The sequence below is a fragment of the Mauremys mutica genome, chromosome 4, assembly GCF_020497125.1.
Source record: "Mauremys mutica isolate MM-2020 ecotype Southern chromosome 4, ASM2049712v1, whole genome shotgun sequence".
In the NCBI taxonomy this organism is placed as follows: domain Eukaryota; kingdom Metazoa; phylum Chordata; order Testudines; family Geoemydidae; genus Mauremys; species Mauremys mutica.
In genome coordinates this window covers 57641585-57666221 of record NC_059075.1, presented here as the reverse complement: position 1 = coordinate 57666221, position 24637 = coordinate 57641585, and the positions used below count along the sequence as shown (strand labels likewise).

General features: G+C 41.8%; 1 protein-coding gene across 1 annotated transcript in view; it reads right to left on the bottom strand.

Moving 5' to 3' along the window:
- RYR3 (ryanodine receptor 3) overlaps window positions 1-24637 on the bottom strand; it is a 642559-nt gene that overhangs the window by 240424 nt on the left and 377498 nt on the right. The window contains 6 exon segments of the mRNA XM_045013234.1: window positions 81-301; window positions 5196-5365; window positions 6160-6280; window positions 8431-8536; window positions 13493-13673; window positions 20061-20196. Of these exon segments, the coding sequence (XP_044869169.1) occupies window positions 81-301; window positions 5196-5365; window positions 6160-6280; window positions 8431-8536; window positions 13493-13673; window positions 20061-20196 (935 nt within the window).

Genomic DNA, 24637 nt, shown 5'->3' with positions numbered 1-24637 from the left:
AGAAGAAAATTACTGTATTATAATGTACATGCTCAGTTCAATACCTTGTACAAAAGAAAGCAATTTACAAATGTACTCACTGGCATATAGCAAGCAAGCATTCTTCAATAGTATCTCTTTGTGCTTTTGTAAGGGACCGTCCCTTGGATAGTCTATATATTGTGTGAAGTGTTGAATCAATCAGAGAGGCATAATGCTCCGTTCCGGAAAAGAGGGGAGCACATCTTGTTAGTAATGGAAGCACAGATGAGCAAATATATCTGTTTAGTGCAAGAGCTGCCTCTGTGGTGCTCAGGGATACCTGTATAAAAGTAGCATATAATTGTTAATCCCATCTGGAATTACATATAGTTAAGTAAGAATGCTCTAAAATAAACACCATGATACATTTCCGAAAGTGTCTAGATATCAATTGTATTTAAATTGTGAATTTATCAGTTTAGTATGTTGGGGAATTTTAATGCCTAAAATATTCTTTAATTGTATTATTGTCTGTCAGTTTGAGAAAACTCCATCTTAGAGTGCTTAGGAAATACTAAAAATCAGGGAAAAGAAATAAGGCTCATCACTCAGACAACCTCCGAACAATCACACATTTATGCTGGAGAGCAGTTTTAATGTCTGCCTGTACTCTGACCAGCGGTGGCTCCCTGCACAGGTAACACCTGTCAGAAGCAAAGATAATCTGTGGTGATGTATAAGTAATGGCCGTTGCATGATCAGGAGGATTGTGTGCAGTTCACATCCACTAAGCCCTGGACCGAACCCAAGAACATTCCTCCATAATTCTTGTTATGGAGAGTTTGCAGGGTAGCTTTTAATGCCCTGATTTTGGGCCATTAAAATGTTACCTCTCACTCCCCATGGTGTTTTAGGGTTTTCTAAAGGTTGTCTGTGCTAGAATTTAGACCCAAAAGTATAGCTTTTAACTTTACCTAATATTACATTCAAGTAAAGCTAAGACTTGACACTAACAAAAATAAAATAAAGGCACTCCATACTTGACCTGCTGAGGTCATAAATGGCAGTCCAAAGTATGTAACATAATACATGTAGCCTCAGATCTAAGGCCAGGTCTACACTACCCTTTATGTTGGCCAAACTTATGTCGCTCAGGGATGTGAAAAAACATCCCCAAGAAACATTAATTTTGCTGGCATAAGCACTTGTGTGCACAGAGCCATGTCGGCAGGAGATGCTCTCCTGCTGATGTAGCTATCACCGCTTGTTGGAGGTGGTTTAATTATGTCATCAGCACAGCATGGCTACACGTGTGATCTTACAGCAGCACAGCTGCATTGCTACAGCTGTGCCACTGTACGCTTGCTAGTGTAGATATGGCCTTAGATACTACATTTATCCTAGACACCACAGAGACCTTTAGATTAGATTAGATTACATAGATCAACTACTTTGGTATAAATGAGAACATCAATGAAGACAGAAATTTAGGACTGGCGTTCAGTTTCTTTCCTCCTTATGTTTTAGCTCATAGTGCAATTTTAAGCATGAGTTAAAAAGTAGTTTACATGTATATAAAACTTTGATTATACATATATACACACCATACTATAGATCAATGTAGTTTATTACAAAGAAATATGTATGCACTTATACTCTATATAAGCATGTATATAGATTACTTTGAACTTCTTTAGAAAGGAAAGACTTTTGTCTATAAATATAGATTTTAATAAATTCCCTGAAAGTGAATTGTTAATTTGGGATATACTGTATGTATATATGGAATTACACAAAGGACTGTAATGGGGCCAAAAGTATTTGAATCTTTTATGCAATTGCAAAATATTTTTCCTACCCTGTGCTCACCAAAAGAATGCAATTCAGAGAAAAATATGAATAGTCATTTCTGCTGGTTAGCACACACTCTGTGGCAAGCTACTGGGTTTCAGCTGCGGTATAACTTCCACTCCACTATTGATATGAGTCAGTGCATTGATGGAAAATTCTTATCAGCCTTCAAGGCTTTTTTAGTCTTAGGCTGGAAAGAAAATTTTTAAAACGAAAACCAGTTACAAGAAGCTTCAACTTTTAAGACTATAATTATTTTTCTGAAAAGCTAAACGCAACATACGGTACAGGTGCATGTAGGAAACAAAGCTTTCCTGTAAGCTGAATTATACTTTTCTAAATCCATCCACAAATGGAAAAATATGCATTTGAGTCCAACACAATAGCTATCATTATCTAAATATTAAAAACATTAAGATGAAGGGCCTTGAATATTTTTACTTTGTTTTTCTTATCTCTTTTTGGTACTGGCTACATTTTGACTTACTGATATGGAGCCTCAGTTACAGGGCAATCCTTCAGCCCTCACTTGATCCTTACTCAAATGAACAGTCCTGTTGAAGTCAAGAGGTCTACTCATGTAAGAATTATTCATATGAGTAAGACCTAGCAGAATCAGGCCCCTAATTATACAAGCAGGAAATTCTTTTAATTCTCATTAATTACCCAAAAAGAGTCAGCCATCCAGGCATTGTTATTAACATATGAAACAGAACTATGACCTACATCAGAAATTTAATGTCAAGAACGCTGCTATTTTAATTACTGTAATACTATCATTACTTGTAGTTTATACACTTGGATTTACTATCAAACACTACACACTGTTTCAATTACACATATGTATTAACAGAAACTAGCAAGATTTTGAAGTTTTTCAGCTAGTCCTTGAACCCATACTTTTCCCTCTGTTCTCTAGTTAGCTCATTACTTTATCCAAGTATACATTTATCTAATTATACCAATATGTTAAATAAGAGGTTTTAATTTATAAAAGTTTTAAATTATTACCTAATATTTTTCTTTTATACCACACTCACATTTTTGGAGGTTTGAATTATTATTTAAAAAAATTGTCAAGTGTAAAATCCTGGCCCCAACTACTACTGAAGTTGGGAGTTTTGCCATTGACTTCAATAGGGCTAGGATTTCACCTCAGGTATATGTACTTGCATTGCAAGAAAAACATTGACTTATGCTTTTAATTTTGCTGGAAAGACTAATAATGGTAAGGAGAAAGCAGAGAAAATTTACACATTTATGTTTCAAGGGTGGGAGAATTCCTATATCAGTTTAACCCTCAGTATAGCCATAACAAAAACTATTTCATGCATTATAAACTAGTAGATATATAAATACAGATCTAGACTCTCTCTCTCTCTCTCTCTCTCTCTCTCTGAGTAGGCCTTGTCCTGATATTCTTAATTAGTTTTTACTCAACCTTTATTAGTCTAACTGGGTGAACCGTAAGAAAAAATTATCCATGAACATAATGGCAATTCTGGGCATCATACTATTCTCTTCCCTCCTCAGTTATAGTTGCTTATGGGGATACAGAAATAAATCTTTACATTATGGTCATTATGCGTGTTAACAAATTAATGATCTACAGAGTGAGTACTGCATTATCTCATTCAGTTCCTCTGAGATTGTATCAACCCTAAAAGACAGTCTCAGGGGAAGAACAGTAATGACACCACTGGAAATTAACTGTGTCAGTGACAGTGTTTCATATTCTCAACAACATATTATTCTTAAAAACAACTGAAAACAATGTTAAGGGTCCGATTTCAACATAGATATTTAGAAATAATGAGTTAAATCACTACATTCTAATCTTAGAGTCTCTCCCTATGTTCTACTCCATATGTTGGGCCTGATTCTCAACTGTTTTGAAGTTGTGTACCACAAGTGTAATTTGCTACCAAATCATAACTCTCCACTCACACCAGTCGTAATTTTTACATCTATTTTACACTTATTTTGTACTAATATTTGACCAAGTTAGGTATAAGACAGTGGAAAATGAGGCTCTTAATGTGTGGCAGTACCATAATGTGTCAGAAAGATGACTACTAGATATGGGTATTATGACTTCTGTGCACAAAGAACTATATACAATAGTTTAAATTACTTCTATTTTAGATTAAGTATCACTTTTTGGCCTTTTGGCGAAGACCATGTGTATTTAGATTAAGCAAAATAACAAAAAACAAAGAATAAAAAAGCAGCATCTCCATGGGAAATATAGTGTCTCTTCTATAATAGTCCAAACTGAAAACAAATGGATGCCTGTTTCTGTAGAGAGGAGAGTTCTTATAAATGTAAAGGTTCAGAGACTGATCTTTTGAGAGAATCAAAGGAACTGGATTCATAGTATTTCTGGACTGAATGGTAACAGGAAGTACCAGAAAGCTCATAAGAATGTTTCTCATCATAATATTTCCAGGCCAAAATTGAAAACCTAAGAAATTTGGATAGTTTGCATAAGAAGATTAATGGTGATGGTGGTTGGTGACCAGATTATGAAACTGAAAAACTGAGGCATCTAATATGACTGACACACAAAGAATGCTTTGGTTAAGTTGAATAAGATTTGCACAGGGGAATTTGGCAGCTGAGTAAAGAAAGGCTGACCAATCCTCTGTTTCATAATCTCAGGCAATCATCATTGCTCCTTCTTCTTCACCAGTGTAGACTTGACTTCCATTGCAGTGAATTTGACTCTTATGCAGAGTACCTCCAGCACCTGCATAAGGAGTTAAAGTAATTCTGGGAACCTGAGAAAAAAACATGAGCCTTTCTCTAGTTATTCATAGAAAACAGATTTCTTACCCGTCCCCTGTCTCGAACTAACAGTGTCCTTAAAGGAAAAAGGATAAATTATGTTCTCAGATATGTGAGCAGAGTTCCCAAGCATCTGAAGGTGGTCCGGCCCAGTCTGTCACATTTTTCATATTCTTTACATTCCTAATCCCTTCAGATTCTATTATATGAATTTTCAGTATTGTGGGTGCTGTCTGAGAGCTTTCTAAATGAAACAATTCAGCATATTCATACTAACTGCAATTTATTTTTAACATATTCTTGCGTTTAAATTTCTGGCTTTTTTGTTACCTTATGAGCTCTTTATACTGTATTTCTTTGGTGCTTTTTCCTCCCCTAATGCTAGTACTGAACATTTTTGATCAAACATATATGCTGTATGTTTATATATCTGTAATTGCATTATTATTGTTTGCTGATATTAGTGAGCATTGTGAGAGGGCTTATTTATTAGTATTGCATAAAAAGAAAAAGTAACTAAAAAGTTATATTTTGTAACTCTGATGTAGCCAGTATCCTCAACCAATGTTCCTTGTTCTCACTAACAAAATACTTACTGTATCCAGAGAGGCAGATGCTCTTAAGTCTTGTAAAAATCCAACCTCCAGTAGGTGGAGGAGGAAGCTTTGGTCCTTAATACCATAGACACGGTCCAAAAACAGCACCATTGGTGCTTTATGGTCAGGACAGAAACTTGCAGACATGTCTGGCTCAGTGACTGTACCATCTAAAAAAAAATTAAATATTTAATTTCTATTTCACACAAAAAATGCAGCTCAGCTCAAAATCTCCTAACAACTTTACATTTTCAAATTTTCTAAAAAATTCTAATGTATAATAGAAGACAATAAAATTATAGGATAAATTCATCAATGAACTAGGCAGCTGCAACTCCAGGAAGTTCAACGGCGTAGCATGCATACTTGTATCCACAATACAATTGCCTTGTCTCTTGTTCTAAGCAATCAACATGTATAAAGTAATTTTCTTAATATAACAATAAAGAACTATTATGGAGAAAGAGAGAGAGACAGTTAGACACTGCAGAAAGATTGGTTAGAAATTGTAAAAGGGCAATCAGAATATATTTGTAGAGTCACAGCCCCAGTGCAAAACATATAAAGGCATGCTTGCCCAGTTTTTATAGCCCCCTTTTACCTCCTGTGATGGGAGGGCACGGCGGTCCTAGCCACTGTATAGATGGAATCTGATTGGAGATTATTTGGCATTGATTAAGGAAAGGATGATGACCTGCACTGTACAATTTGTTGTTAGGTACTCCCAGATATTTTCTGTGAATTAACTAAATAATTGCTTCTTGTCTTTTTTCTGGCATGGCCAGACAATGTAGCCAAGGGCTCCCCTAGTGCACGTGGGCACAACTCCATTGATTTAGGTGGAGATGCACTCACTCTAGCATTTAATTTAGCTCGAAGTCAATAGAAATTATAGCAACAAAAAACTTCTGTATATCTATTTAAACTCTTTTGAAAAGTCTGCACGATGGTAAACTGAAGTTACCTTTGTTAACTGTTGATAGCTTTAGTGGTATACTTATAATCCCAACCAAGTCTTCTGTTGGCACAAGAGAACGAAGAATTGACCTGATTCGAATAGCTTCTCCTTTCCCAGTTTGGATAAGCTGTTGAAACATGATCATACATATAAAATAAGATATTTAGTTAATTGAAAAACACTGACAAAACCTCATTGATTGAAATATTAATACTGAGGGTTTTGTTTGTTTTATAAATCACTGTTTACCCCTCCCCTCCCTGCGCGCGCGCACACACACACATACACACACACACACACACACACACACACAGAGTATATAAAAGGGAGGTTCCAGTTTTTAATCATTCCACCCTGCTTGCCTGTCCCAATTTAAATGGGATGCAACAGATTTCTGAAAACACTCTTAGGCAATGACTACACTGAAATCACAGGGTTCAGGTAGACATACCAAAGCTAGCTTTTATCTCACTAGCTTGGGTACCAAAGCAACAAATCCAGACTTTTAATCACTTTTGTTGCTCTTCTCTGGACTTTCTCTAGTTTGTCCACATCCTTCATGAAATGTGGCACCCAGAACTGGACACAATACTCCAGCTGAAGCCTAATCAGTGCAGAGTAGAGTGGAAGAATTACTTTTCATATCTTGCTTACAACACTCCTGCTTATATATCCAGGAATGATGTTCGGGTTTTTTGCAACTGTGTTACACTGTCGACTCATATTTTGCTTGTGATCAACTATGACCCTCCAGAATCCTTTCCACAGTACTCCTTCCTAGGTAGTCATTTCCCATTTTGTGTGTGTGCAACCGATTAGGTGCATAATTACTATAAACTTCCAATGGGAATTGGGTGCCCACTTGCCCTATGTGCCTGTGAAAATCTTCCCCAGAACATTTATTCATATGAACTTATTTTGTGTTTAGGTTAGATATTTAGACTATTCAAAACACCCAAACTGATTTTCCTCAAACTTTTCAAAACAGTTATCTTTGGCCTAAGATCACACAGGGGAAGTTATATGTTCTAAGAAATGGTTGAGAAAGTTATGAGCAAATGAAAAAGAAGGCTAAAATTAAAAAATATATATCTGAATTTATTTATGGCATTTGCTATAGCAAAACTTACAATGTAATATACATTCATTTACAAATTACCATCTTTTTCCCACCATAGAGATGCTTCCTATCTACATCAATATCAGTACAGTTTTGCAAATTATTCATTGCTGTGTGATGAATTAAATGCAGACAAGCTAATCTTTATGTGAGTTGTCACATAATCATTGGTTTGCATTAGCAGCTCCTGCAAGGTATGTTACAGGACAATAAAACTAATGTGGTAAAACCAACTAGCAAGTGGGCAGTTCAGTTGTCAGTAGCTCGCAAAGTTTGTTTTTATCGAAGAATAATTAACTCTATTCCTTAAGTGTAGAAATTACAAGTTTTTAAATTTCTCCTACATTCTACTTCTATCCTGAAGACTCACATTTTATTTTCAACTCTGTACAGTTACATTTAATCAAATCTTTAGAGATCAAGAAGAACGTTCAGAGCATCTGTGATTTCTTTTCTACCCTACTTATAAGGCATCAGCATCACCAACTAACTTACCATATTTGGAGAGGCAGTGCTGCCTAGTGGATAGGGCACTGCACTGTAAAACCTGTAAAGTGAAATCCTAATCTTCCTGAAGTCAATGGCAAAACTCCCATTGACTTCAATGGAACCTGGATTTTGGCCCTGGGTTCTATTTCACAACTCTCATACTGACATGCTGTCTGAACTCGGATGAATCACTTCACCTCTGTGTTTCTCTATGTCCCCTTCCACCATTTGTCTCTTACCTAATTAGATATTTCAGGGCAGAAATTACCTTTCAGCTCTGTGCCGCCCTTCCAGATCTCTACACACTATTGTCATACAGATATAATAATAAAGGTCCTTGGGTTCCAGACTACTTACTCAATACATGACCCTAGGCAAGTCATGTAATTTCATTGCATCATAACTAATCCAGCTATAAAACACTGTATAAAACCATGTCCTTCATAATACAAGTCAAGGGAAATACTGTGATTCCTTTATTAGTCCAACACATATGCTAATATCCAAAATCTGGGCTGAAGTACTAACAGTTTTAGCAATAAGTATAGTTTTTTATATAATGTGTATTCAGTATAATGTCACTTGAATGGATATAGATATTTGCAGCTCGTATATTTTACCCAACTCCTTTTACTTTTATTTCTGAGCAAGGGAGCAAAGCCACTTACATGCATTTCTGGTGCACAGCGTCCAAGCAAGTCTATCAGAGCTGAATAAAATGACATAATTGCATTGCCCATGTGCACAATCTCTTCTTCCTCCTCTTCTTCAACACTGCTGAAAAGGAACCAAAAACATGTGACTATTTTGGATGACAATGGATAGCCTAAAATAAGGTTGGATTCTTCGTTATAAGGTGACTCTGTAAAACTTTAGACTAAAGCTCCTGCTGACCGAAAGCAGTGTTTATTGACCTATTTCTTGTGTCTGGTCACATGTTAATTTCTTCTACACTAAGAAATACATTTATTATTCACTTTTTTTTCAAGTTTTACTGTAGTCTTATTTTATAAGTTAGCCCAGAATAGATAGGAAAAGTCTCATGTTTTCTGTTTAAAAATATTTTTCATTAACTCTGTAGCACGTTCCCTGTGTACATTTTATATGAAAAGTCCAATTATAAATTATGTACCCTGTTTCACATCTGAAAGTTCACACTAATACTTATGTATCTAAAATATGTATCAGGTTCTCAAGTTTGCTGGGGAAGGAGGACGGGTTGTGGAATGTATATGAGCAACGCATCTCAAAGAACAAGTTATGGAAAAGGTAATTGTCTTTTCTTCTTCGAGTGCTTGTTCATGTCCATTCCACATTAGGTGACTCCCAAGCAGTACCCCTGGAGGTGGGTAGGGGTCCACAGACATGTAGATTGCAACACAGCTTTGCCGAACCCAGCGTCGTCTCTGGCCTGCTGAGTGATGGCATAATGAGACATGAATGTGTGGACAGAGGACCACGTCGTGGGTCTACAGATGTCCTGGATAGGGATGTACGCCAGGAAGGCAGCTGAAGATGCCTGGGCTCTTGTTGAGTGGGCTCTGACAATCGGCAGTGGCAGAACCCCCACTAGGTCATAACAGATCCTTATGCACAAGGTGATCCAATTGGAAATGCTTTGCGAGGACACCAGAAGGCCCTTCATCCTATCCACTGTAGTGATGAAGAGCTGAGTTGATTTATGGAAAGGCTTGGTACGTTCTAATTAAAAAGCCAAGGCCCTTCAGATGTCCAGGGAGTGAAGACACCTCTCTTCACTGGACTTGTGTGGTTTGGGACAGAACACTAGGAGGAAGTTGTCCTGGTTCATATGGAAGGTGGACTTCACCTTTGGCAGGAAGGCTGGCTGGGGGCACAGCTGAACTTTGTCTTTGTAGAAGACCGTGTATGGTGGTTCTGAGGTCAAGGCTCTAATCTCAGAGACCCGTCTTGCTGATGTCACTGCCACCAGGAACGCGACCTTCCATGACACATGAGAAAGGGAGCAGGAGTCCAGCGGCTCAAAGGGGAGGCCTGTGAGCCTAGAGCGGAACAAGTTAAGATCCCACTGTGGGACAGGAGTCCGCACCTGCAGGAAGAGTCTCTCAAGACCTCTCAAGAATCTGACCGTCATGTCATGGGAGAACGCTACTGTCCTTGGATTGGTGGGTGAAAAGTGGAGATGGCTGCGAGATGCACTCTAATGGAAGAGTGTGCCAGGCCCTGGTTCCTCAAATGAAGCAGATAATCTAAGACAGATTGTATGGAAGGAGACCCAGGAAGAAGAGATACCATGCTCGGACGCCCAGCGGGAAAACCTTGTCCACTTGGTCACGTAAGTGAGTCTGATTGAGGGCTTCTTATATCCCAGGTGGACCTGTTAGACCTCCTCAGAACAGGTCCACTCCTCCAGGTTCAGCCACGCAGTATCCACGCCGAGAGCTGGAGGGATGTGAGGTTGGGGTGTAAGAGCTGACCATGGTCCTGTGACAGCAGGTCCAATTGGTTGGGCAGGGGCCAGGGAGGGGTCGCTATCAGGTTCATGTGTGTGCCGAACCAGTGCTGGCACACAGATGCCTCAACCACAAGGGAACTGAGGTCTGGGTGGGAGTATAAGTACTCATGCCCTTTGGGTGGCACAAAGTACTTGCTTTCAATCCTCTTAGAGATAGGGGCCAGGGAAGAGGGAGTCTGCCATAGGGCATCAGTGATTTTGGAAGGGGTAGAGCCATCCTGGCAGGAGCCAAGGACATCAAACAGAGAGTCTGAGGGCTCTTTCACTTCCTCTGTCTGAAGTCCCAGGTTGGAAGCGACCTTCTTCAAAAGTTCCTGGTGCACCATGGCATCATCCTGAGGAACTGGGTGCGAGGGCACCATGATAGCCTCATCTGGCAACAACGAGGACGATGCTGGTGCCATGGGAACCTCAACGTCCATTGGTGGTCCAGCCTAGGTCCTCCTGGACCTGTGGGGTCTTACCCCCCCCCAAAGCCTGGAGCACCGGAGGGGGACGGAATACTGAGGCTCCCAACACTGACCGGGCAGCCTGGGGAGGTTAGGTGAACCCCCAAGGGTTCCACGGGTACCGTGTCCCCGGCCCACTGCACTTGGGGCCATGGGACAGGTTTTGGTGCTGATGATGTGAGCGGCACCGTTGTTATCGGGGCTTGTCCCACAGTCAGGGAATCTTGCTCCATGCTGGAGCTATAAGCATAGCGGTCGGTAGCAGGCAACCAGGATTGGATGGAGTGGTGACTCTTGTCTGACTGGTGCTGGTCGCTGTGTCTTGAAGCCAACCTGTTCGAGCAAGACAGGCATCTTGGTTGGGATCTCTGGGTCAGATGGCATTCGGTGGATTTGCGTCGGACACCCGGCGATCCATGCCTTATGCTACTCGACCAGTACCAGGATGTCAAATGGGACTGGAAGCAACTACGGGTCAGTTGCTGGGAAGATCCTCCTGAGTAGGGCGACCTCTTTGTTGGAGATGGGCAATGACAGCTCGGTGGTCGGCGGACTCTGATCCCCGATCAGTCCTGTGATTGGTACGGGGCCCTTGGAGATGGTCGGGCTGGTCCTGGAGTTCTTGCCAGGTGGCATGTGCTCAGAGGATCTGCACCAAGCTACCGGAAAGGTATGCCTCGAGTCCCTCGATGGGTGCCCCTGGTGTGGGGACTGAAGAGGGCTCCTCTGAGCCTGACTCTCTAGTCCTGAGGCGTGATAGCTTCGGGCAGGCGAACACTGGCAGGACATCGCTCTTGATGGGGACAGTACCGCTGAGGTGGGGACACATGCATTGAACCCAACGTGGGTTTTCCCCAAGACTGGGGTACTGCAGGAGCCGGTGTGGGTGGCACTGGGAGCGTCAGGATCTCCTGAGCTGCTTGAAGGGCTTCGGGCATTGACAGCACCTGAAGCTGGCCAGGACCAGCACCGCTATCTGGAGTCTTAGGCGAAGTATGGGATGGGCTGCACCACTTGACTTGAGCTGGGGTCTGACTTCCTGAAAGGGGCATTGAGCTGCCCGGCACGGGTCTTGGCTCGCCCACAGCCCTCTCCTTTCCTTTATGGGAGGTAAGAGATCTTCCCTTCACAGTCTTTTTCGTCTTCTTGACTGGAGCCATGGAGGGAGATCGGTACTGGCTTGTGGACGGCCCCAGCGGAGCACTGTGTATGGAGGCCACAGTGTTCGGTGCAGAGTTGGACTGCTGCTCTGGTGCTGAAATGAGTGCCGACTCCATTAAGTGCACCTTTAGATGGATATTGTGCTCCTTCTTCATCCTAGGTTTGAAGGCCTCGCAGATCCGATACTTGTCACTTATGTGCCCTTCACCTAAGCACCTTCGGCAGCTGGTATGTGGATCACTGATGGGCATAGGCCATCCCCTGGCTGAGTCCCATTCAGGACTATGAGAACTTCAAGAACTACTACTAAGGTTAACTAACTGTAACAACTATTTACTACCATACTACAAGTTCTACAGAGTTCGAACGAACAGAGAATGAGACAATGCTAGCCAAAGAAGCAGATGTTCCAGCATCATCACTGGCGGCAAGAAGGAACTGAGGGTGGGGAGAGCCAGCAGCACCCCTTATACTGCGCCATGCAGGAGCCCCTCCAAAGGGTGCCAGAGCTGGTCCCCTGTGGATACTGCTGAGGCAAGTATGCATACCTAATGTGGAATGGACATGAGCAAGCACTCAAAGAATAATAATTGTTTACTCTTCAATTATGTTATTAGGATGCTGTCTACCATCAATCAAAGAGGAGTTATCAACTTCTAATTGAATTGTAAAGTCAAATACCTACTGCACTTCATGTAAATGTGAGTGTGGTCATAGACAGGGGTTTGCTGACAGGAGGATTCTGTGACTATGACCAATTCAAAAGTGTACTCTACAGTGTGGTTTAGAAAAATACGTCCATTGCTTTAGACAAATGGAAAGAAACTTCAAGATGTTTCTTACATTGGGATTTTCAAAGCAGATTAGGGGATTTAGACAAGTATCTTTCAATTTGTTGAACTGCTTTGAAAACCTCAGCCTTAATCTTTTCTTTCAGAATTCCAGAAGCAAAAACATTTTTTCTGTGTAAAGTATTCAATAATGCATAGATTTTATTGAATCTCTGGGGCAGGGAGTAAAAAGGGGCCAGCTGGGGTCACCTCTCCCCTCCCCCCAAGAACTCTGCAGAGGAGACATCACCTGCACCACTCTTGGGCACTAAGACATAGGAGGTACCTTTCTTTCCTCCTGCCATGTGGCCTCAGGGGAAAAACCTTCTGAGCTCAGTATGTGTGTGCTCCAACCCTCTTGTTCCCCACAACTCTCACAATCTCTTCAGCTCAATTTCACACCACATCTGCTCCTCTCCCCTACTCTTCCCTGCCCTGTCCCCTATAGCTCCTTTCCCTTCCATGTTCTCTCTCCCTTCACCTTTCCTTCCATTAGCTGATCTCCTCCTAACTAAACCCACGATAAAAAGCAATCATAGAACTAACATGAAGCTTGCTGTTATCACACTGTTCACTCTCCTTGTGTGTTATTCTACCCTGTCCCCTCTGTGTCTGGCTTATCAATTTACACTGTAAACTCTTTGAGGTAGGGACTGTCTGCCCCTCTGTGTCTATACAGTGCCTAGCACAATGGGGCAAACATGGTTAGTCATTAGGTACTACTGTAGTATACAAGATTAATAATTCAGCTAATGAAACATCAGCATTTGCCAAAAGAGCATATACATTTACTTACACTTCTCTTATATAGCACTGAGATGGAAGGTCAAGAGTTGGGTTCTCTGAGATCTTAATAGCTCCTTGCATAGCTGCCAGCAAACCATTTCCTCCTTCTCCTCTAAGAGCTGGCCCAAAGCATTCTGGGCGTCGAATAAGGAGCTTGACAACAACACTAGCATTTTCCTCAACACTCTCACCTAAAGACCAACAGGACATGTTAGCCTCTTATATAAAAGCCAATACACTTCTTCTGAAAGGAAACCACTAATTTATGAACAGTTTGGATTTTTCCCTAAATTTTACAGAACATAAAATAATAGAGAGAGAGAGAAACAAACTTTTTTAAAAGGAAAAAATGCTAAATTTACAGCACCAGTGATAAATCTTCTACTTAATCAAAAATCAGTTATTATACACAGAATGACAGTGTAAACTCCCCCAAACTGTCTTGGCCAAAGTTCAACAACCCTAACCTAGAAGATTGACTTCTAGGGTTGCCAAGGGAATTCATTTCCAGAACTACTTTTGTCTTTGCCCTCTCTTCTGAGACTGCGAACAAAGGCAGCAATTGTGGTAGTAGCTTCTGAAGTATCTATGCAGGAAAATGACTGAGAACTCATTTCACATAAATAATTAAACCATCACTAGAAGGTAACAAAAATGGTTACTAACCTTCTGTAACTGCTGTTCTTTGAGATGTGTTGCACATGTCCATTCCACTCTTGGCATGTGTGTGGCCTTTGCAGTCATTGGAAACTTTTCCTTCAGTGGTTCTGCCAGGATGGTTGAAACACCCTCTGCCATTGTGTATGTAAAAGCTATTCGGTAGCCCCCCCCTTATTAATAGTTTTGCAAACGGCCAGTAGGTGGAGGCAGAAGCCTCCAAAAGGCCTCACGTACACAGTACCTTGAACTTTACAATTAATCTTCCTTTTGCTGCCAAAGGCAAAAAGAATCCTGCTCCAAGCCAGTTTGCACTAACCAGATAACAAAAGCACGGGGCTTAACACCCACCAATAAAGTGTTAACACGGCATGGTCTTTGTCTGAAAGTGTATAAAAAGCTTGTAAAACTTGTGTGCAGTAAAGTCTTCTGTATCCATTACAGAGCTCTCCTTTCTTCTGCAAAATAAAGCATTTTTCCTTATCCCTGTCAGGCTGTTATTGGCTCTCAGCTAGGCAGACCCAATATTTCGGTAACAGTTTCTGGCGACTCCAGATGGGACTCTCCTAGCTCGGACATTGGACTCCAGACGGCTGCGGCGAACTGGGAACGGTGCCAACGGGGTGTTTAGTATAATCTAGGCATGGTTCCACTTGATCTTTAGCAACTCTCTGTGTAGGAGTGGAATTGGAGGAAAAGCATAGCAGAGTTGTTCAGTCAGGATAGTAGGGAAGTGTCTGTGATGGAACCTGGACTGCAACCTTGTACGGAACAAAACTGATGGCATTTCCTGTTAGTTTTGTTTGTGAATAGATCTATCTGGGGATTCCCTCACTGCTGGAAAATGCACCTGACCTGATGGAAAATGCACCTGGCTACATCCAGGCAGAAAGACCACTTGTGGTGATTTGTAAACAATCTGCTTAGATGGTCAGGATGCTCACTCTGCACCCCTGAAAGGTAAGAGGGTTCAAGATTGATTTAATTGGCAGAGCAAAAGTTCAAGAGATGAATGGCCTCTTGACAAAGTGGGGAAGAGCAGGCTCCTTCCTGCCTGTTGAGGTAAAACATTGTCGCTGTGTTGTCTGTGAGAACAAACAGGCTTTTTCCCTGGACATGACATAGGAAAAACTGGCATCCTAGCGAATAACCCTTAGTTCCATGACATTGATTTGTAGAGACATGTCTTGTGAAGACCATAAACTCTGAGTTTGGAGGGGACCCTGATGAGCACAGATGCATCTGTCACCAATGTCAACGAAGGCTGAGGGTGGACACAGTGAACACCTTCACACACATTGAGCCAGTGAGCTCTATAATTATCAGAAGGGGATGAGATGCCTCCTGAGGAAACTGCCTCATCGGGGAGGAGGACAATGAAGCCAGCACAGGTTTCTCTCCAGCAGACTTCTCCTGAACCACCACTTTCTGCTCACCACCGGGCCCAGAACCGGACTCAGGGACAGGCAGTGTCTGGTGAGTAGACTCTCTGTGCCTCTCTGTGGAGACAGAGCAGGAATGCCTCATGTATGACTTGGAAACTAGGGGGAATCTTCAGATTCCAAAAGAACCATTGGATGGGTGGTGGGCCCCAGTAACTCCTGGCCATTGCAGTTTGAGGAGCTCGAGGCAACCTCAGGTAATAACACCTGGATAGGGAGTAACATGACTGGCTCCGAGGCTGGGAAACATAGGAATGACTCTCCAATTCAGAGGACTAATCATTCTCTGCTGACCAAGGTGGGGGGTGGGGGAAGGAGCTCCAATTATGCTGGAGAATGGCACAGAGTCAGTAAAGAGTGTAAAGCAGCTAACATTGCAAGCTTCTCCTTTTATGGTACCAACAGGAGCATAAAATCTGAGGCCAAGGAGGTTGCTGCGGTACTGGCGCACCTCTGCCTGCCAGTAACAGGAGCATGGTTTCCAGCACCACCAGGGACACAGGTACCGATAGACTCAGAAGACCTCTAACCGCTACAAATGCCTCCAGCATGGTTGGGCTCAAGTCATTGTGGTCACAAATGTAGAAGTCACGTCTTCAGGCCCCAGACTCAACAGTGCCTGCCTCAGTGTTGGAGCCAATGATGCTGCTTTCAACACTATCTGAGATGAGGAGTTCTTGTATTTTGTCTGTATTCTACTCTTATCCCCATGCTTAGAGGATTTGGTTGCCAGCAGCTTTCCTTTCTCGGTGGTCTGTCTAGAGGTCTCATGCCTCTTCTTGGGCACTGGAGAGGGCAAGTGGTGCCAAATCTCAGGCAGCATAAGAGGCACACGCCTAACCAATCCCAAAGCACTTGATGCCAAGTCAAGACAGCTAGCTTCTGATGGAAGTCTCAGGGCTGCTCCAGGAGCAAAAACTTCAGCCTTGCTTCTCTGTCTTTAGTCTTTGGCTTAAAGTTCTTGCAAATCTGGCAAGGATTCTGAATATGAGCTTCCCCCAAGCATTTCAAGCAATTTGAGTGTGGTTCACTGTCAGGCACTGGCCCAAAACAAAAGACACAGGGCTTGAAGCATGGTGACCAAGGCATCCCTCAGTACCAAGAAAAAGAAACCCCAGATCCGGGGACTGAAAAAGAACACTAAAAGTAAACTAACAGTTACTAAGTACTAAGCAACTATAAAACAAGATAACTATTCACAAGAGCACTTGCTAAGGCAAACCATGAAATTCCAACAACTATCACACGTGGTAAGAAGGGACTGAGATGCTCTGGGGAAGTTGGGTCCTTTATATTGGAGTTTAGTGGTGTGCGACAGCAGAGGTGCTCAAGCCACCCTGATGGGTACCACTGAAATAAAAATTTCTGACTACTGTGCATGGGGTGCACGTACACCAAGAATGAAATGCATATGTGCAATCACTCAAAGAAGAATTTTCTGTTCATTGCTCACCAGGGCCAATATTCCAGCTGGTGACCTGGATCAATCATAAAATTTAAATACCTGATTACCAGTCCCTGGAAGCATTCACTTAAAGCTTTAGAAAATATACTACAGGGGACAATGCTGCACTGATATAAGGATAAATACTAATTTAACAGGCTCCCTCACATTCAGATTGTATAAAACTCAGTGCAATGCCCACCCCAATTAAAAGATTAATTGTTTTTGGCCAGTGTTTTTCATGAAATAAAGTGATATTATTTCAGTGGTCCAACAGAAATGGAGATTGTTGCTAAACACTGTATTGTCTATGTTCTGGCACAATGAATATCTCCTGTGATCTAGCAACTAAATCTTCTCAGAGTGACTAAGGAATGTCAAATCCACCAAGGATTGATACATCTGCCCTCTAGACACGGTAATTTAACTGCAGTAAAAAAGTATCTCAGATTATTTTCAATATATGTTTAGGTAGGGATAAATATGTTTTGCTTGCTATATGAAGGCTTTAATTAGAATCCTTCTCAATTTCAATTTTTTGAAGATTTTTGTTGAAGAATTGCCACTTTGAGGTCTATTATTGAGTGATCAGAGAGAGTGAACCAAAAAACTTCAAAAACAGATTCCAACATGAAGCTGCAGAATTGGAATTAATTTGCAAACTAGATACCATCAGATTAGGCCTGAATAAAGACTGGGAGTGGTTGAGTCATTACAAAACCTAAACTTAATTTCCCCAATACTAATTTCTCCCTTCAGTTACTCACACCTTCTTGTCAACTGTCTATAATGGGCCTCTCTCTCACCATTTCAAAAGTTATTTTTCCTCCCTGGGTATCCTGCTGTTAATTGATTTATCTCGTTAGACTGACCTAACACTTGGTAAAGCACCACCATCTTTTCATGTATTTATACCCATTCCTGTATTTTTTACTTCATACATCTGATGAAGTGGGTTCTAGCTCACGAAAGATTATGCCCAAATAAATGTGTTAGTCTCTAAGGTGTCACAAGGACGCCTCGTTGTTTTTTTTGCTGATACAGACTAACACAGCTACCACTGAAATGGTGTACTTTTGAGACACTTATTGAAATTAGCCTTCAGTATTTCCTTTTGTATCTTTATGATTTGTCATATCAAGTGATGAAATAAAAAAAATCACCATTGTTTTTAATATCTGAGGGTTAATCTTGAAATCCTTATTTGGACAAAGCTCCCAGTTATAACAATGGTTATTTTGCCTGAAGAAGGACAGGATAAAAACTTCAAGATTGGTCTCCAGGTTTGAATCTGATATCAGTGTGATCAGCAGACCTTTTAAGCTTTAGTAATGCTCCAAGCCCCAACTTGGTATGGCCACTAATAACAGATTTTGGACAATTGGCATGTTGAATTATTACAGTGCTTACAACTGCACTGGTCCTTTTTGTTCATTTTAACCTCTTGTGTGTTACATTAAACTTTTCACTAGTATGATTAGTGATCTAATATTATAATAAACAAGATCAACAAAATTATACCTTGTCAGATTTTCATCAATGAGTTTCTTCCCATTGTATAGTTAATGAACATTTAAAATGTGTTAGGAATACTTACATTACATTTAAAAGGCCGAGCCTTTCCCCTCTGCCTCCCCTTGTCAGAGCCTTTCTCCACTTCTGCAGTCTTTCCCTGCTGAGGAGAAGGGCTCCAGCAATGGGGAGCTAACAACGTCTTTTCCCACTGCCTGAGTCTTTCCCTCCGGTGAGGAAGGGCTCCATCAGTGAGGAAATTGTGTGACACTACACTGCTAAAAAATAGCAGTGTAGATGAGAAGCACAGCTTGGGCAAATAGAGAGCCATGTAGGGCAGAGGCGGCAAACTTTTTGGCCTGAGGGGCCGCATCGGGTTTCCAAAAATGTATGGAGGGCCAGTTAGCGGAGGTTGAGCCTTCCCAAACAGCCAAGTGTGGTCTGTCCCCTGTCCCCTATCCAACCCCTCCTGCTTCTTGCCCCCTGACAGCCCGCCCCAGGACTCCTGCCCCATCCAACCCGCCCCTGTTCCCTGATGCCCCCCTCCCCTCGGAACTCCTGCCTGATCCAACCCACCCTGTTCCCTGACAGCCCCCAGAACCCCTGCCCCTGACTGTCCCCGCCACTCCATCCAACCCCTCCTCTCATTCCTGACTGCCCCCCCCGGGGACCCCTCCCCCATACAACCACCCCTTTTCCCTGTCCCCTGACCGCCCCCGGAACCCCTGCCCCTGACTTCCCACGCTGCCTGGAGCACCGGTGCCTGGCGGTGCTACAGCTGCACTGCCCAGAGCATCAGGACAGGCAGCTACACCACCTAGCTGGAGCCAGCCATGCACCACGCAGCACAGAGCACTGGGTCAGGACGGGCTCTGCAGCTGCGCTGCCCCAGGAGCTTACAGCCCCGCCGCCCAGAGCATTGTGGCAAGGCAAGTTGAGGCTGTGGGGTGGAGGGACAGCAGGGGAGGGGCTGGGGGCTAGCCTCCTGGGACAGGAGCTCAGGGGCGGGGCAGGAGGGTCCCGCAGGCTGGATGTGGCCCGCGGGCTGTAGTTTGCCCACCTCTGATGTAGGGTGTGTACTCGGGCATGTCTTTACTCACCTAAGCCAGGTCTCCTCCAGTCAATGCTGCTATTCATACCTGTGCTGGGAGAGCTATGTTTATGTACACTACATGCCGCTTAAAGAAGCATGCAGTGTAGACATATTCTCAAGCGCCAACTGCAATCTGTGAACCTCATCAGCAGTCTCAGCCAAGGGTCTGAGAAATGAATGATCATTGAGAAAGAACTACTTTTTCTCTTCTAGAGTTTGTTTCTTCACTTCAAGATTAAGGTACATTGGCAGGCAACAGGAAGAAGAGATGACAAATTCTTCAATATTGTTTATCCAGCATCTTTCACAAACACTAAACTCACACAAAAATATTTAACTGATAGAGAAATGTGTAAAAAAATGAGGTTTTCTTAAAACATTTAAGAAAACATCTCTTGAGATAATCAAGATGCAAAAGATTTAAACTTACTGTTAACAAAGACAGCAAATCTTAGGAACGATAGGTAACGTTCACCCTCTATTGGATTCCATCCAATGTCAGGATATCCTTTAGCTACCAGCATAGGACAGCTCTGAAGTCCACAACCAGCCAAGTAGGTGACGACCTGTTAAATATAAGCATTCGTAGTATTAAACATTTGTAATGTTTTAGTTTTGAAAGTATATTGATGCGATGTTAAGCATAACTACATTGTTTCTCAGAGGCAGGTCAAAACATTTGCTATATAAAAATATTTTGTAATTTATTTCTGATGTTCTTGCATCTGAAGAAGTGGGTATTCACCCACGAAAGCTCATGCTGCAAAACGTCTGTTAGTCTATAAGGTGCCACAGGATTCTTTGCTGCTTCTTAGTTTTGAAATGCATTTCTAATAATGTTATCGATGTTTGAAACAAAATAGAACATCAGAAATAAATTACAAAATATTTTTATATAGCAAATGTTTTGACCTGCCTCTGAGAAACAATGTAGTTATGCTTAACATCGCATCAATTTATTTTTCTAGCTCTTAGTTTTCTATATCAAATAATGAAGAACCTAAAACCTTTTTTATTTTTAAGATTGCCTATTTACATGATCAGAACATCCATAAAACAATTGACAGTGTTTTAATTTGGGAGGTGAAAAATCAAAGAATCAAGAACTGTGAAAGTCCGATTTTTTCCCCCTATATTAAACAAACTGTAGAGAGAAAGTTAGGAAACAAAAATGTAACAACTTAAGAACTTGTTTTGGATTCCTAGCTCATAGCAAGAGCAAAATTCCTGCCACATCCAAGGTTACCTAATGTGAAACAATGCTGTTAAGCTTTCTGGGTGAAACCCTGATCCTGCCTATGCAATGGAAATGTTAATATTCAAAAGTGCTGAGATTTCATAATCAGACTTTTTTTGGGGAATTATAATAATTAGGGTAAAACTAAATGGAAGTACAAATATTCAAACTCTTCAAAAAATTGATCAATACACAATTGAAAAAGTCTAAAGATCCAGCAAGAATTAAATTGGAATTTCTGTAATCTATAGATACCAAATGTAATGTTACTTACCAAGAGAAATGTCAAAAACTACTAGATGAACCTTTGAGAAGAGGTTGGAAGTTAATTTATAGTAAGATGTAGTGAATAGTCTTACCTCCTTCAAAACATGGGCCATAGAATTTTACTATTAACTTCTAATGTGTACCATACTGCAGGATAACTTGAGATGGTAAGGAAGGGAGGGAGGAAAAGAAGGAAAGACGCAGTAGTTCTCTCTCCTAGGATTTTTCAAATAGCATATTTATGATAGAAAACCATTGCTTTGAGTATCTTATCCTACTGTAGGGCTCAACCATCAAGATGTGGCTAATAATTTTCACTATAATCCTCAATTCTAATTAATATATATATTATATATACACATACAAAAATATTAAAAGAATGTTAAGGTTGTAAGTCACACACTCAAAAGTTTGGAAAAGACCAAAATTAAGGTTGCCTATACAACCTTAATTTGCACTCCCAGTCCCACCCCCAGTTGTATGCATTATACCATCTTTAATTACATGAACTCATTTTTTCCCCCACAGGACTTCTGCCTCAGTATACAGGATGGACAGTGCTCACCGAATACATAACCAATATTTCATTTTATCTTAATCATGTGTGGCCTTATTTACTGCACACCATTCAAACCGTGCATTGAATACACAATTATTAATTTCCTCATGAGTTTTTCTATGGTGCTCATCACTCTAATATCTAAACACTTCACAAACATTAATGAATTTATCACCAGAACACTGCTGTAACAGGAGGCAGTGTTGTTATCGCCATTTTACACATGGGGAACTGAAGCACTGAGGGATTAAGACCAAAATTGTCAAAAATGTCACTTAATTTTGTGTGGCCAAATTGAGACACATAAGCCCTAATTTTTCAGAGTACTTGCCAATTTTATAGCATTTTATATGTTCAAAACACAGCTCCAACCGACTTCAGTTACTATTGTGAGCACTCAGCACTTCTGTGCACGTGGACCCAAATGTCTCAAGTTGGGCTACCAGAAAATGAGACACACACAGCAGCCAGAAGAAATTTTGTCTTAAATGACTTGCTCAGCATCACATAGGAACTCTATGGCAAAAGCAGGGATAGAATCCAATTCTGTAGGGCAGCATTTGACTGCCTTTATCACTAGACCATCCTTTCTCTTCTTGCAATCTCCTGCATTTTCACTTCACGCCTTCCAACTTTGCAACCAGTGAGACTGGGATCTCATAGACAATGTCATTTATTATACAATCTTGACTGATTCCCAGAAGACGGTCCATCCTCTTTAGCATTTCCTAACTTTTGAGTACTTGACTTTGCACCCTTAATGTTCTTTGCACATATTTTTGCATGTAATTTCCTAATTTTTTTAAAAAGCAAAATGAAGCAACAGAAATTACAGCATGTGGAATCACAATGATCCCCACATGGGTCATCAGTAGGATTTGGACCTTTCAATCCACAGAACAGTCCTCTGCCACTTGAACTAATACAGTAACTTAATAGCAGTAGGCTATCATCTATGTCAGAGGTTCTCAAACTGTGGTCTGTGGACCACCAGTGGTTTGCGAGTTCCATTCAGGTGGTCCATGTACCCTGGGCGGCCGCACATGAGAGAATGAAGAGCCACCCACCTAATTAGTGGAGCCACGCAGGCATGGCTTCAATAATTAGGTGCCAGGACCCTGAGAAGATGCACATGTAAGGTGAAGTGGTGGCCTGGGGGGAATAGGAGGTAGGTGGGAGGGGGCAGTGGGATGAGAACAGGGGGCGGGGGGAATTTGGGATGTACAGGGCTTCAGTGGCCAGAGAAAGAGGCAATTTTCCCCAGCTCCAGGGCTGTGGCTGCCGGGAAGAAACCCTCCCTCTTTCCAGTCCCAGCTCGGGGGCTGCCACGATGGGGGAGAGAGGGCACATCCATCACATTAGAAAGGTATTAAAATATGAGTTGCGTGCTTTTATTTGTAGAACAAAAAATCCCATTAATTATTATTAAGGTTTGTTTTAATATAGCACTTTTATCCAAAGCGCTTTACAATGGTTGGCTAACAGTACAAACAACATTTGGAAAGATCATTAAGTGGTCCGCCGAGACCCTCAGCAATTTTCAAGTGGTCCGCGAAAAAAGAAGTTTGAGAAACACTGATTTATGTGGACCAACCAGTAGAGGGAAATAAGACATTTTGGCAGGCAGTTTCACAGATATTTGCTGACAGCAAGGAATATAAAGACTTAGGAAACCTGGGTCCAATTCCAATTTCTAGAGAAGAATGTGTTCAAGTGCTTATAAACCCTTCTGCCCCTGTGCCCTCACATCACCTGGGATCCTGTTTCCATCCCCTTCTGATCCTATCTACCCCCACCACCTGCCCCACTCCCCCTTTGTTCTTATCCACCCCTCTGGCCTATTCACTCCTCCTCACTGCCATCTAGATCTGCCCCATCCTCTTCCATTCCTCATCCATGCCTACACCCTGACTCCTGTCCGCATTCAATTCCCCTTCTGCTCATACCCAAAGGCTCAGATTACTGACCTCTTCTCCTCCTGATTCCTCACCAACTATCCACCTCCTGCATCCTTCCGTTCTGTGCCCATGCACCCTCCTTCCCCAGCTTATCTCCCACACCCTCTATCCAACTATCCACTGTTCCTATCCAACCCCCAACTGCCTACTACTTTCTTCCTTCTCTGCTGTTACCAGCTGCCACATCCCTGCAGCTCTTGTCTCTGTCCTGCTCTGCTCCTATCCACCACCTTGCCACCGGATTCCTGCCCCGCCCCTTCTGCTTCTCCACCCCACCTGGTTCCTGTTCCCCTTCCCCTCTGCACCTTGCACCTAACACCCTCCTCCCCACACACACTGCAGCCTTACCCAGGCCATTTGTCTGATTTTAAACTGGACAGTCCTCTTTTTGAGTAATCCCCCATCCAATACTGAGACAAAACCAGATGCTTATATGTTGGCCAAATTCGGATGAATTTTCACAGGAACAACATACGATATATCCCTGAGACCAAGGTGATCCCATCACAGCCTACTTTCAAGTCCCTGTTTCAAAGCAAGGAGGCACTAGAGCTTCTCACTTAAATAGCTGAAAGATTATTAATTATTATTATTTTTAACATGGACAAAGCAACGTATTTTCCCTAAATCTCATTTGGGAAGCAGCTTGACCATTTCAGCTGAAATTAAACAAAAAAAATTAGCTTGAGACATATACCTGTCATGGAAAATTATAACCCAAATAGTTAGCTTTGCAAAGTTATAAGACCTGAAATTAGAGACTTACAATGGGAAGTGTCAAGCAGCCTTTGCTATAGACATAACTTCCTGCATTATCTATAATTTGTTTGTTCTATTGAGTTTCGTACTGAATACACAATGGAATGTAATCACATAATATTTGGGAATTTAATCAGGGGATACTGAAGAAATTAGAAATGTAATCCTAGCATGCTTTAATTTTACTTTAAAAAAGACATTTAGGGTAAGTAAGGATCCGGGCATCA